General features: G+C 40.0%; 1 protein-coding gene and 1 long non-coding RNA gene across 3 annotated transcripts in view; one reads left to right on the forward strand and one right to left on the reverse strand.

The window, feature by feature from the left end:
- Window positions 1-8,492, reverse strand: part of cmip (c-Maf inducing protein) — a 54,012-nt gene extending 45,520 nt beyond the window's left edge. Inside the window, exons 1-2 of one of the 2 annotated variants that reach the window (XM_088416922.1) lie at window positions 8,095-8,492; window positions 7,631-8,029 (exon numbers count right to left, since the gene is read on the reverse strand). In XM_088416922.1, coding sequence (XP_088273048.1) covers window positions 7,631-7,948 — 318 coding nt within the window. In that variant the 5' untranslated portion in view covers window positions 7,949-8,029; window positions 8,095-8,492. Of the gene's footprint in view, window positions 1-7,630 lie in introns of both variants that reach the window. The other variant, XM_088416921.1, reaches the window with a different exon arrangement.
- A 161-nt stretch (window positions 8,493-8,653) lies between these two features.
- LOC148421880 (uncharacterized) lies at window positions 8,654-12,438 on the forward strand. Its single transcript, XR_015865884.1, has 2 exons — window positions 8,654-8,820; window positions 8,915-12,438. It is a non-coding gene; the product is annotated as an uncharacterized LOC148421880 (long non-coding RNA).
- Window positions 12,439-12,761: the final 323 nt, after the last annotated feature.

Genomic DNA, 12,761 nt, shown 5'->3' on the forward strand with positions numbered 1-12,761 from the left:
AAATCAGGTGCACTTTGTAGTCCAGAATAGTTTGTTTTTTTTGGGTGAAATTACAGGTTATTAATGATACGCCAGCAAATCTCAAGTGTTTCTCTGTGACAAATTAAGTTTTTTTTGTTTTTGTTTTTTTAATTATTATTTGAATCTGATTATGATTTAATTTCCGAATTGGATTACAGTAAAGCGGTTCACACTATGGGAGAAAATGTAAATCATTGAGTTCCAAAAAGAAAAGGTGATGTCTTGAAATATGTTGTTTTGATTCCACACAAAAGATAATCAGTCTGTTTTCTTTAATGGCTATGGTAATTAGATATTTACTTTTGATAGGCTGAAATACAAAGATCTGAACAACTTGAAGTTAAACGATGTCTCAAAAGCGATTCTTTAGTTACTAAAATAGTTGTGATTTGAATGATTTGATATGATTTTACATGAATTTGATACATTTTGACACCTTCATCAAATCGTACCTGTGGTCACATTCACTTGTCCAAACGTAAAAACAAGAAACAATTCAGCACTCTATCTATCCAATAAATTGTGTTGGATAAACACTGGGTTTCATTTAGCAGAAAATGTCAAATGTGTTGATAAAAAACACAAGGGGAAACTAAGGCTAGGTTCACACTGCAGCCTGAGGTGACACAATTGATTTTTTTTTTTTTTAATCGCTATCTTTTAATTTTCATTTGCCAGCAGCCCAAAAGTTAAAATTTGAAAGAAAGTGTTCTTAATATAGTGTGCTGAGCAACTTTCACCCAGTTGAAAGGAGCCAGCATATGGCTGGAAAATCATTGTTTGCGCTGTGTTTCTGTGTCATGGTTTCACAAACAGAACTGCATACTGCACATAATATTGCTTAGCACATTTGACCTAAAGTTAAAAAGCAATGTTTAAAATTAAGTATGAAGAAATGTTTTTGGTAATTTGTTTTTAAATGTGATTTGAATGAATAAATCACTTCCACATCGTTGAGGAAAGCATTCTGCGATGCCTTTTCATTTAAGTAACCAATGGGAACGTCATGAGATCTCACTCTGATTGGCTCTTAGCTGAGAAATACAAGATAGAAGTTTTCCCTCGAAAAACAAATTATCTAGTAAATTAAGCACAGCAAAACCTTTCTTTTTCATGTGTGTGACAGATCACATTTGGTCAAATCAAATTTTGTTACATGTAACACTCACTTAAATGTTTCAAGTACTGTACTACATTTCAACATTTCTTTCAACGAAGAATTACGTCATAGCCTGCGACACGAGTTTCTATCAGCAGGGGGGGATGCTAGGCAAGTGGCCGTTGTAATGTTGTGATGGGCCATGCATCCCAAAGGGAAAAAGAAAATTAGCTGAGGAAAACAGAGAACTCAACATTTCTTGGACCGAATTATTTGCATTCATTGTCAATGCGGAAGTACCTCCCGAATGTTTGCTCTGTAGCGAGAAGTTGTCAATTAACAAAAACAGCAATGTGGAACGACATTTTCGGGGAAGGCGTTCTACATTTACAGCCGAGTATCCAGTTGGCAATGAAAAAGAAAAAGTGCCATTGCATTACTTCTGCAGAATATAGAGGAGCGCAAAAATATGTCTAAGAAGTGGATTGCATCTCCAAACTCCAGGACTGCTGCAAGTTTCGTTGCAACCCGGGAGATAATAAAACGTGGCAAACCGTTCACAATGGTGACATGCAGTCATTCATCATCATATCAGAACACCTATTTACATCCTTCATAAACAAAACCGGGATACTACAAAAAAAAAAGACAGGCCTCTCTCTGCCCAGACAGTGAAGAAAAGAACGATTAATATGGCAGGCGACAGCACCGATCAACAAATCAAGGACATTAATTCAGCGCCAGCTTAATATACTGTATTACAATTGCCTGTAATATGTGATGTGATCGATATTGAACAGACTGCGCGTTTATGCAGGTATGTGGCTGATGTTTTATTTTTATAAATGCAGGCTGCGTTTTATTGCCCAGATAAGGGGCACGTTATGCCTGTTCTATTTTGTTGTTTTTTCGAATCCTCATAAATAAAAACTTCAAAAATCTGCTTTATTTAATTTCATCAAAGCAATGAAACATAATTCATTAATATTGTAACGAAGTTAAACTTGAGGCGGCATCGCACAACAGAGTAGTCATGTGGTGCGTCATTTTCGACAGGATGCAATGCAGGGAAAAATTATTATTATTATTACCACTATTATTATTATTATTATTATTTAATCATGAAGCCTCATTATGTATTCGTAGTTAACTCAATCGTTTTGATAGTAGGCTAATATAGCTATTATAGATACATACAGCACGTGTTGCCTTCATTATAAGGCTTTTAATTTTTTTGCGGCTCCAGACATATTTGTTTTTGTTTTTTTGGTCCAATATGGCTCTTTCAACATTTTGAGTTGCCGAGTGCCATGTCATAAATGTGGTTTTATTTAAAGGGACACTGTGTAAGATTCAGACCATTTTTCATTACGGACAGCAGGAGGTGCTGCAGGTGCTGCATTTACCATTGTCCGTAGCTATAACAAAGATGGCAGCGTCCAGAGAAGTGCGACCCCCCATGTAATATAATTTCATGAAAACTAGACCTATGATTATATTTAAAACATACTGATGGTCTTTAAGAACACATTTCTTTGCAATTTTTGAAAATTATAATCATTTAATTTATTCCTTTTAAATGAAAATCGATCTAAATCTTACACAGTGTCCCTTTCGATGCAAAGATTGTTTTTGTGTCAAACGAGTTCTTTGATATACTGTATTTATATTTCACAGTATTAGGAAGCAATTTTGTTTTCTCCAGAACAATATAAAGTTGTGTCATTGGCAAATTGCACTTTGTTTTTAAACTTTACAGACACAACAGATATCATTGTCATATAATATAAATTGTCTCGGACCAAGCACAGACCTTTGACGGACTCTATGAGTTACTGTCAGCTGATCTGATTTTACACTGTTAAGATCCACATACTGATCATCGAGGTAACATTTTATCCACTTGTACGCCATATCTTGTCACATTCTGTCGGTTTTATTGTAGGTTAAAATTTGTGTAGTTTCAGTTGTAGGTTCTCTGTGTTTCCCCCGCGTCTGTCATCATTGTGATTTGCGAATCATTGTGATTTGCCTCACCTGTCATACATGTGTTCCTGCCAGTCAGCCCCCCCCCCCCCCCCCCCCCCCCCCCCCCCCCCCCCCCGTTGTTTCCCAGGTGTCTCTCGGCTCCTAATTAGTTCTGCTTATATTTAAGTTCCAGCGTTTTGCTTTGTCCTTTGTCGGGTCATTGTGCGTCTTCCCCATGCTGTCGTGCCGTCACTCTGCTCTTGTCCTTCCCGTGTTGCCTCCTGCCCCTCATATCCCCCCAATAAGTTTGAGTTTGTGTTTTTGGGTTCCTTCTCTCCCAGCCTATGTTTAATATTAAACCAACATCTTTTGATCGAGTCTGCCCCGTACTTCTGCAAATTATTGGTTCCACCTCTCCCACGTCCCGCACCTCCCTAACCCTCCTCCAATGTGACACATCTGATATTATACCTTGCTAATTTTTCCATTAATATACTGTAGTATGGTTCATAGTATCAAAGGCCACTACAGTGAATTACTTTTTGTCTATACTCATTGCAATTTCTTCCACAAGTTCCATTACAGCTACAGAGGAGCATCTTTTTCCTCTGAAGCCATATTGGTGTACACACATTTTTTTTCATGGGTTACTCACATTAGTACCAAGGCGTGGTGCTTGGTACTCACCCTTTCTTTCTTCCATTTTTTTCATTCAAAATAAATCAATGTCATTCTCAGTGTCACTCTCACATTAAGTCCACTGTGTACTGTCTGTCCACTGTCTGCATGCACACAAAGACCTCGCATTATTCAATCCCGTGTCCTCAAAAAGTTCCATAAATCCATCAGTTGTGGTTTGCAGTTTTTTTTTGGTACCCGGTTTAATTAGCAGAGGTGGTTAGAGGTAAATTAATCAGTCACTGTAGAGCAGTGCTTCTCAATATTTTACCAAGCTCCCCTAGGAGAGAGAAAACCTTTCGCGTCCCCCCGACTCGAAACACTGACTATAAATAGTATTATCTATAAAACTTATAAATATACCTAAACCTGTATCCTTTTTAACATTAACAAAAGAAAAAAACCAATATAAATAAACTTTCAACAACTGTTAATTATTTTGTAAAGCATTTATACAGGTTACAGGTTAGTCTAAACAGAAAGAAATAACCAAGTGAATCAAAGTGCCTGAAAAAAAAAATCTTATTTTACTACAATCATACTTTACGTGACAAAAACAAAGCCTTTTCCCTGGGGTCATCCGTGCCCTCCATGGCATCACCTCACACCCCTCCCAGGTCAGACCCGCCCCACTATTTGAGAAGCTTTTGTCACTTGTAGCATCGCAACATCCAGTCAGCTTGACAACATTCAACGTAACAAACGGGGAAGGAATTAATCATGGCAACCACTTTGTGGACACCCAGAGCTATTAATCACAGCCATTTGAGCTTTCAGTACAGGGACAAGGCCTAACTAGAGCAGTCTTGTACAATGGTGAGGAACTTGGGACACCTGGTATTACAGTACAGTATTTACTTCTCTTTTTTTAAACAGCCATTTAACTGTACTAAAATAGCAAGAGTGCAGCATTAACTAAAGTACTTAGCACATTATTGGCCACTTGATTGTGAAATTTAAACATTTTTGTTTGCGTTTTGCCACAAAATGAGTCATAACTCAAAATAAAAACGCAAAGTGCTGTAGGAGAAAAGAATGGGTCTGCCGCAGTCCCAAAAAGAAGTGGAAGTGTTCAGTGTTGCTCTTATTCTCACCAATAGTTTTCAACTAAGTGAATGAACACGTTACGGTTTGGTGCGGCTTGAAAATAACACAGACGATTACAGACCAGGATGATGACGAATGACGGAGGGACAAAATGTTGTCCAATGCCCACCTCTGGTTTTAAACCTGTAAAGTATTTTGCACCGAGCGTAATGCTACCTATTTTTAAAGGCAAGACAGTCAGCGTATAACATCAAAATTCATTATTTGAAGGGCCAGTCCGCCCGAAAATTTACAAATCTGTAAATTTAGTAGCCAAGGAAAAAAAAATAAACAAAACTGTACAGTACTGTGGTACACATTACCTTTATCCGAAGCAAAAACTAGCCGGCTCAATTCTTTACAGCTCTGATAGTTAGAGCCCAACAAAACAAATGACACATCAAGTCTCTGTATCATAAACAGGTCCCGGAAGTGGAATGACAGAATTATGTTCACGTGTTATGATCACATTACAAGTAACGCAGTTGTCAGCTAGCGTTAGATTAGCTTGATATAATCCAAAGTTCAAAGTTACGGATGTTCAGGCATGGAATCTCAACACACGTGTTCCTTAGATAATGGATAATGATTAAAATAAAACTATACGTGCTAAACGGTAGGTACCCAACTGAGTTCACAAATCAGTTATACTTTTAAATAAACTTTTACATAAAATACATTCTTTTGGCTTCCATAGAATAAATAGGATTTTAAAATGAAGTCAAAGTAAAAAAGGCGCAAAATGTATAATATTCAAAATTAAGCTGATTGACGTTCATATGAGGACACAGTGGGAGCATGGCTTAGAATAAAATAATTTAAGAAAAAAAGGGAGGTAAACTTAAGATAACGGTTTTAATCCTTGGGTGTCCGGGTATTTTTCACTAGCCTGGCTTTATTATCATCCAACTTGGGCTGACTTTGTCATATCATTATCATAACATCGTCATTATCATAACATTGTCAAATATACTTATACTTACAAGTTACAACCCATCAAAATGTTCAGTGGCATCAGCCCTATCCATACATACAGTATATACATTGTTTTTGAGGGGGAAACCTATGCCCCCTTTATGTACAAAAATTGTAAAAATGCAATAATAGAAAAAGTAACTATGCTGTATATTTATATATTTATGAAATTGAAATAGGAATATTTGTCATACTTAAGAGTATTATGACGATTGAAGACTTTTCAATATGCTAGTCCAGGCTAAGCCAATCATCTAAGTCTTTGAAAGGCTTGCAAATGTCACAAGTTGGCCGTGAGTGACACCCAGTGGTTTTGGGGTGTCAATGCAAAAATTTGTATTGGTCCCCGTTCGCAAGTTGCAGTTGAAAGGACTAATGGAAAAATCGGGGGAAATGCATGATGAAACATTGGGTTTTCAGTATGTCCAAAATGGATAATATTTCCAATTTTGAATGGCAGTAAATGAGCCCGACATGGGCTAAAATTGACAGCTAAAGAGTGTACCTCTCGACCTCACGTTTGCAAGCATTTAGAAGAGATGGCAGCGTGGCATATTGAAAGTCATCATGTTTTGACAATCTATGCAATATTTTAGCCTCCTAGTCTTGTATTTTTGTATGCTTTCCCCTTGATATCACACATCAAAAATATCAAAAAGGTTGGGTCAAAATTTCCCCCAGTGGTTTAAAATTATGAGGTCATAACGGCAATAAAAATTACATTTCAAAATGAATCAGTGTAAGCATTGGGTTTAGATTAAATGATCAAAAATGTTATTATTTGACATAGCCACCTAATTCTAAGGGGCTGCCATGGTCAAATGAAAGCGCATAAGAAAAAGTCAAACGTCCGCAACTTCCAGTAAGATACGAGGGGTACCATTATTGTTATTAGTGGGATTTGTTTTGCGTATCTTTAAAATGAGTTTATGTATCAAGATTACTTTCGTATTGGTTGCTTGGTATCAGTGTCAGTGAATACTTGAGGGTTGCATATTCACATAGTTGTCAGTCTGAAAATGGTGGTATTGAACGTCCCAACTTGAAAGAATTACTGTTCAAACACACTTCAGTTGTATTTACCTTTTTAATCCGTTTTTGGCGGTGTTTGGGATGTTGAAATTATGCATAATGTTTCAGTGGCTTGCAATGTTGTTTGTAATAGACATTTAGACCAACTACAATAGTGCATTTTAAAGTTGGGTTGGTTATAATTTTCACTAATCAGCGGGGCAAAGACTCTGCTTTCCCTGAACAGCATACTGTATGCGGTATGAAAAGGAATAAAATTGTCCTGTCTTTGCAATATTTAACAATGCCAAACATTCATTCAGGAAATTCATTTGATATGTTTTTTTTAAACCGATCTGTATTTTTGTTCTGCCCAAAATAGAAATCATATCAATGGGGCCCTAATTCAAACCCCTAAACTCAGAAGTGAAGAGGATGTGAACGACCCCCAAAGAAAGAAAATGGTAGGAAGTCTCTCTGATGTTTACACCCGAAGCACAGGTTTACACCGTGCACTCTGGTACGAAAGGCTTAATACTTGCGAGCTACAGGTACAGGCAAGAGACGTTTAACTCAGAAGGCGGGCTGGCGAAGGAGCCCACCAAACACAATGTCACTGTTGTAAACATGCTGACACGGTGCTTTTCGGCCAACTGCGTCAAACAGATTGTGCACAATCTTAGCGCCCAGACAAGAAAAGACACACAGCAACGGGGCCTGCCTACGGAATGCCAAACGCAGCATATTCTACTGACACACGCACATACAATGAATAAAAATGAAGATTCTCACGGTGGCTGAGGTGAGGCTGCTGTCGGCGAGCGTGAGGTGATGCGGCTCCCATCTGCGCAGGAACTTGGAGGTGAGGATCTTGCTGAGGAAGGTGCGAGGGTGTTTGACCACGCACACCTGGATGTCGCCCTCGTGGAGCAGCTTGTAGCGCATCCCGCTGCTGCTGCAGTGTTGCAGGCTCCTCTTGCACGGCCCCGCGGCAACTTTGGCATTATTGTTCCCCTCCGACATGTCCCCCAGCAAAGGCTTGCTCTCCTCGCACTGATAAAACTGTTTGTTGTGCAGCTCGTTGCCTCCCCCGGCGCTGTTGAAATCCATAATCCAGTAATCCAGGCGCTTTTCCCGAAACGAGGAGAGGAGAGCGTTCGCTTGACACAAGACACCCACGCAGCGAGACACCTACATGTAGTATATGAAAAATGAGCGCTAGCTGTCGGATCGAGCTGGGGGATGGGGTAACCTACCTAGTGGTGCTAGAACACGACTAATTACTGGACGAGAGACGAGGCCGACACGGAGCCGTCGAGCACTTTTATGGCAGGATATCCACACGGGAGACGCTTTTTATGATACACTGTAAACAATCCACCATTTTCCTCCGCGCACAATGCTCCATGTAATGTGTCAGCGGCGCGCGTCTCGACTCCCCTCCGCTCCGCTCCGCTTGCTGCCAATGCGCGATTCAATATGTTAGGGCCATGGCCTTATCCATTTCGTCCGCCGCCGAGCCAGAACCAATAATCCGCCGGCGGAAAAGCGCGAGGGAAAGGGCGAAAAGGAAAGAAAGCTCAGATTGTGGCGTGTTTCGCTTCCTCTCCGGGATTTTGTGCTCCTTACGGGCTCGCTGGCTGGCTTTCCTTTGATTCCGTATTTTCCCCCTATCTTGCTGTAAATGAGCCAGCTCTCTCCAGCAGCGCCGCTCCGATTGGTCGCCGCCGGTTCATGTGATACTGGACTGACGTCAATGGGGAGGCGAGCGGATGAACCTTCCTCTTGAGTCTTTGCGCTTGACTGTCTGCCGAAGGCTGCGTGTTCCTCTTCCTCCGCCACCTCCTCCACTTTTTTCTCTTTGGCCTTCTCCATCCACCGCATTTATCGTCATCGGTTTGACTTAAATGAAAACCATTTGCTATGCAAAATGCCATAACCAAAATAAAAACACGGCTGTTCGTTTGTCATGATCGTCAAACGTAAGCAGCAAAAGTAGGAGCGTAATTAACGCATTTTTTTAAATTGGACTGGAATCATTTATCTGTTCGTGTTTTTGGTGTCACTTGTTGCTAGGCAGAATTCGTAGCCAGAGGCGTGCAAAGAGTCGGGTCAACTGTACGGGCAGGCCCCAGGCATACACCCCAGGTAGGGACTCTACAGCCGTTATACAGACTGTGATAAATGGTCTAACATAAACCTTTGCAGTCGAAGACGGCGCAAACCGACATAGAACGTTGGATGAAATCGTTCATGGCTGGTCATGTCTGAAAAAATAGGCAAATATGTTTCTGTAGCAAGAGGGGTCTTTTTCTTGCCTCTTGGCGTAGCAATGTTACCCTAAAGGCTGTTGGCAATTCCGTAATTAGGGCCCCTCCTATAAAAGAAGGTGTAACTTTCGCAGGTGCGACTCTTTGGCTCCGAGGTCCGCCCACTTCCGGGGCACCTTGGTCGGCTTCTTCCGGTACTCATGCAGCTCAGGTGGGCTGTTCTGCTATTTTAGTAACGACCGCGACTTTAATTTTAGACAGTGCATGCTTGCTAGACGTTTTAGCGGCAAGAAGAAATGAGCCTCGGATTTTAGATGCGCGCACTCCATGGCCGTCATCAGGTCAGGAAATGGCTGCGTCCCATTTCCCTTCCATACGTTCAATTGAGCTGTTTCGGAGGTAATGTGAACCATGGCCGCTTGTTTTTGTAATCGTTTCTGGTTTAATTGTATTGTTTATTGCACAGTGTTTGATTTACAGCTCGACACTGCTGTTTTTTTTTAAATGTTTTTATTTTAATTTTATTTGCCGTCTGTTACCAATGCGTCGCCTGGGTGCGGCACTTGCCTGTCGCGTCCAACTGGCCGTGCCAGGTGTTTTCACATTACCCCTTCAACGTCTGGTGGCGAGAACCGGCGCCCGTAAAGTCCGGACAAAGCAGTGGACTCGGTTAACTCTATTTTATTCTTTCTAAGAAACATTTTAGTTCTTTTAAAAATGTTTTAATCAACTCATCGCTAGTACAGTCTTGGCTCTTGGTTCCTCCATGTATTCATTTATTTCTTAATTTTTATTTTCAGGACTGGAGACTTCCGGTGACGGTGCTGTAGAGGGTCCTCTTTTGAGTTGTTGTGGTATTTTAGTTTTGGGTCAAGTGTTAGAGAGAGGGGGAGGGGGAGAGGGGGAAGTTGTGTGTGTGTGCGTGTGTGTGTGTGCGTGTGTGTGTGTGCGTGTGTGTGTGTGCGTGTGTGTGTGTGCGCGTGCGTGTGTGTGTGTGTGTCACACAGGTATCCAGTTCTGCTCCTTGAGGCCCCTCATCCCTCTTTTCAAGAGTACCGGATGTGGTAAACTCCAGCCCTGATTGATTTGTGTTAATAGCCAACACTTTACATTTTTTGTTTTAAAAAAAAAAAAAAAAGTCATTTATTGGATCCATAGGCTCTTCTTCCCTCATATAAAACTACATCCTTGGTGGTAGGTGTGCTTTAACACGGTTTACAAATAGTCTGGCCAACTCAAAATCTTGCTGCTTCTTGCAGCTATGGGCTGAAAGCAGTCACGTTATTTTCAGCCATCTTGCAGCGGTTGCTGGTGCTTCATTCAATTGTTTTTTGAGAGTCATGATTTGGAAGAAAAATACTGCAGAAGATGGTCACGTGAATTTTTCGCTGTCAGGTGGGTGTCCCACATAAAGTGGCAAGGCCATTAAGCTCCAAAATGCTCCAGTTTGACCCCAAGAGATGAAAAACACGGGCAGAGAAAGTGCGTGGTTGGATGTCAAATTACAACTCTTATCTTTGCTATCTAAGTTTATTATCACGCGTTATCTTTGTCAGTAAGAAACAAAAAATGAACATTTCCACAAAGCGTACGGTAGGAGTTTTGTTAGCCAAGATATAATTTGTTGACTTGTCCATCGGGCACCACATAGGTGACTATGCATATAGCACTTTTTTTTAATTATTTTTTTAATGATCAAACTGATTGAGACCCTTATCAGTGACATGGCTGCTCATGAGTGTCATGACAGACAATATCAAAAATATCCTTTCAGTCTATATGTACAGCATTTTGTAAAGATAGAATTCTGTTTATTTGAGTGTACAAAAGAAACGTACGGATAATGACGCACGCATGTATTGTGTCACATGGTGTGTGGTGCACGGTCTGGGCTGCAAGATGGCAGCCGTCAAGCGAGTTGGCCAGATTTAAGATTTAGATTAGATTAGATGCGCTTTAACTATACAACTCTTGAAAGGAAGTGAAAAAGTGGCGAGAGAAAAGGAGAGTGATGGTTGCCAATATTGTTTCAGCAGTAAAATGATTCGGGGAAGCAGTAAAACACACAAACGAAAAATCATAGCACTCCCAAGCAGCTACAGTAGGCCACGTCTAACCGGCCGTTTTTCTGACATTACTCGCTCACCTTTGTCAGACATATCATCCAGGACATCTACTTATTACCTACATCAGCACTAATATATGCCCATCTCATAAAAGATGCAGGCTTTTGAAAGTTGTACTGGTAACTACGCAGATGTTGCTTTTCTTATATGACACAGAGGACATCCCTGATTTCCCAAAAACTTTTTAAATGTGGACTGCAGTAGAATTTTACACTTGATGTCCGTCCATCAAAGCGTTTATTTTTTTTCCCCTCTGAGTCAACTGCTATCAGATTATTCTTAATGTGGATTTGCCAGCATTTCTTGTCAGCGAGATCCCTGTTGCAACTAGCAATAATGACAAGGTAAACAAGGTAAAGCGCTAATTTTCACAATACAATTGCTTTAGTATATAAATAGTGGTGGCCAGTGTGTATGAAGATGAAGAATACAAAAACCCGTTAAACGGTATGTTAAACACAGTAACGATGGTTTAGGCCAGCCGCTAACGTTAGCCTCAGCAAAACTATTTTTTGTACATCAGTCCCTAACCTCGCGACTGGAGTTGAATTTGAATATTAACATTTCTTCACTATGCTGTGAAGCCAAGTAATAAAGGGATTAAAATACAATCCCTCCTACTTCACGGTCTCAGATATGCGTCTCTGTACTTCGCATGTTTTTCCAGGAAAAATTAAAAATATTTCAAGATAAAAAATCAAAAACAATTGAAAAAAGCAAAAATGTACATCATACAGTACTGTATTCATCAAATAACTCAGTAATATTTGTTAACTATGTTAAGAATTCTTCAAGCGTTAGAGTTCGTGACGTTTTTTTTTAATCTTATTTTGAAATGCGTGCTTTTAATTTGTCGGGTCGTGTTGCATTTCCGTTTACTGTTTAACGTTCTCTGTGCGTCATTCGGCTCGTTACGGTGATGTAGCGAATGACAACGTAAGCTCATATTTATAGTTTATTATTTAAATTGATAACACACGCTCCTGCCTATGTTTAGTATGTGATGAGTGTTTATTCTGTTTGTGTAGAGGTTGCACTTTATAGTTAGTTGTTGCTAACCCGCTAATGTCGGCTAAAAATACAGTAAATTCATAGATTAAGTGTTTATATGTTAGTTGACTGACTTTAAGATTGTTGTTGATTTATTATTCAACAGATACTACATGATACACCATACATGAGCCAAAATAAATGTGAAGTTCAACGTGATGACTTGCGTACTCTTTCACCGGAGTCTCGGTGCAGATAACCAGTCCTGAGAACAAATTCTCAACAAACTAAGTAATATTAGTTATTTAATGAATATACAATAATGTTAATAAGGATAATGTAATGTTAAATGAGAGGAGAAAGGAAATAAAAAACACCAAAAATACAAAAAAAAAAGGATTGTTTATGGTTACTGCGGCTATATTGGGGCCTACATAGAAATCTAGGAACTGATACCCTACTTCACGGGTTTCAGACTTTGCGGGGGTTGACACCCCCCATTAACCGCGAAGTAGGGGGGATGACTGCTGATGAAAT

This window comes from Hippichthys cyanospilos, chromosome 6 (assembly GCF_059441005.1).
Source record: "Hippichthys cyanospilos isolate Australia breed blue-spotted pipefish chromosome 6, RoL_Hcya_1.0, whole genome shotgun sequence".
Classification (NCBI taxonomy): Eukaryota; Metazoa; Chordata; class Actinopteri; order Syngnathiformes; family Syngnathidae; genus Hippichthys; species Hippichthys cyanospilos.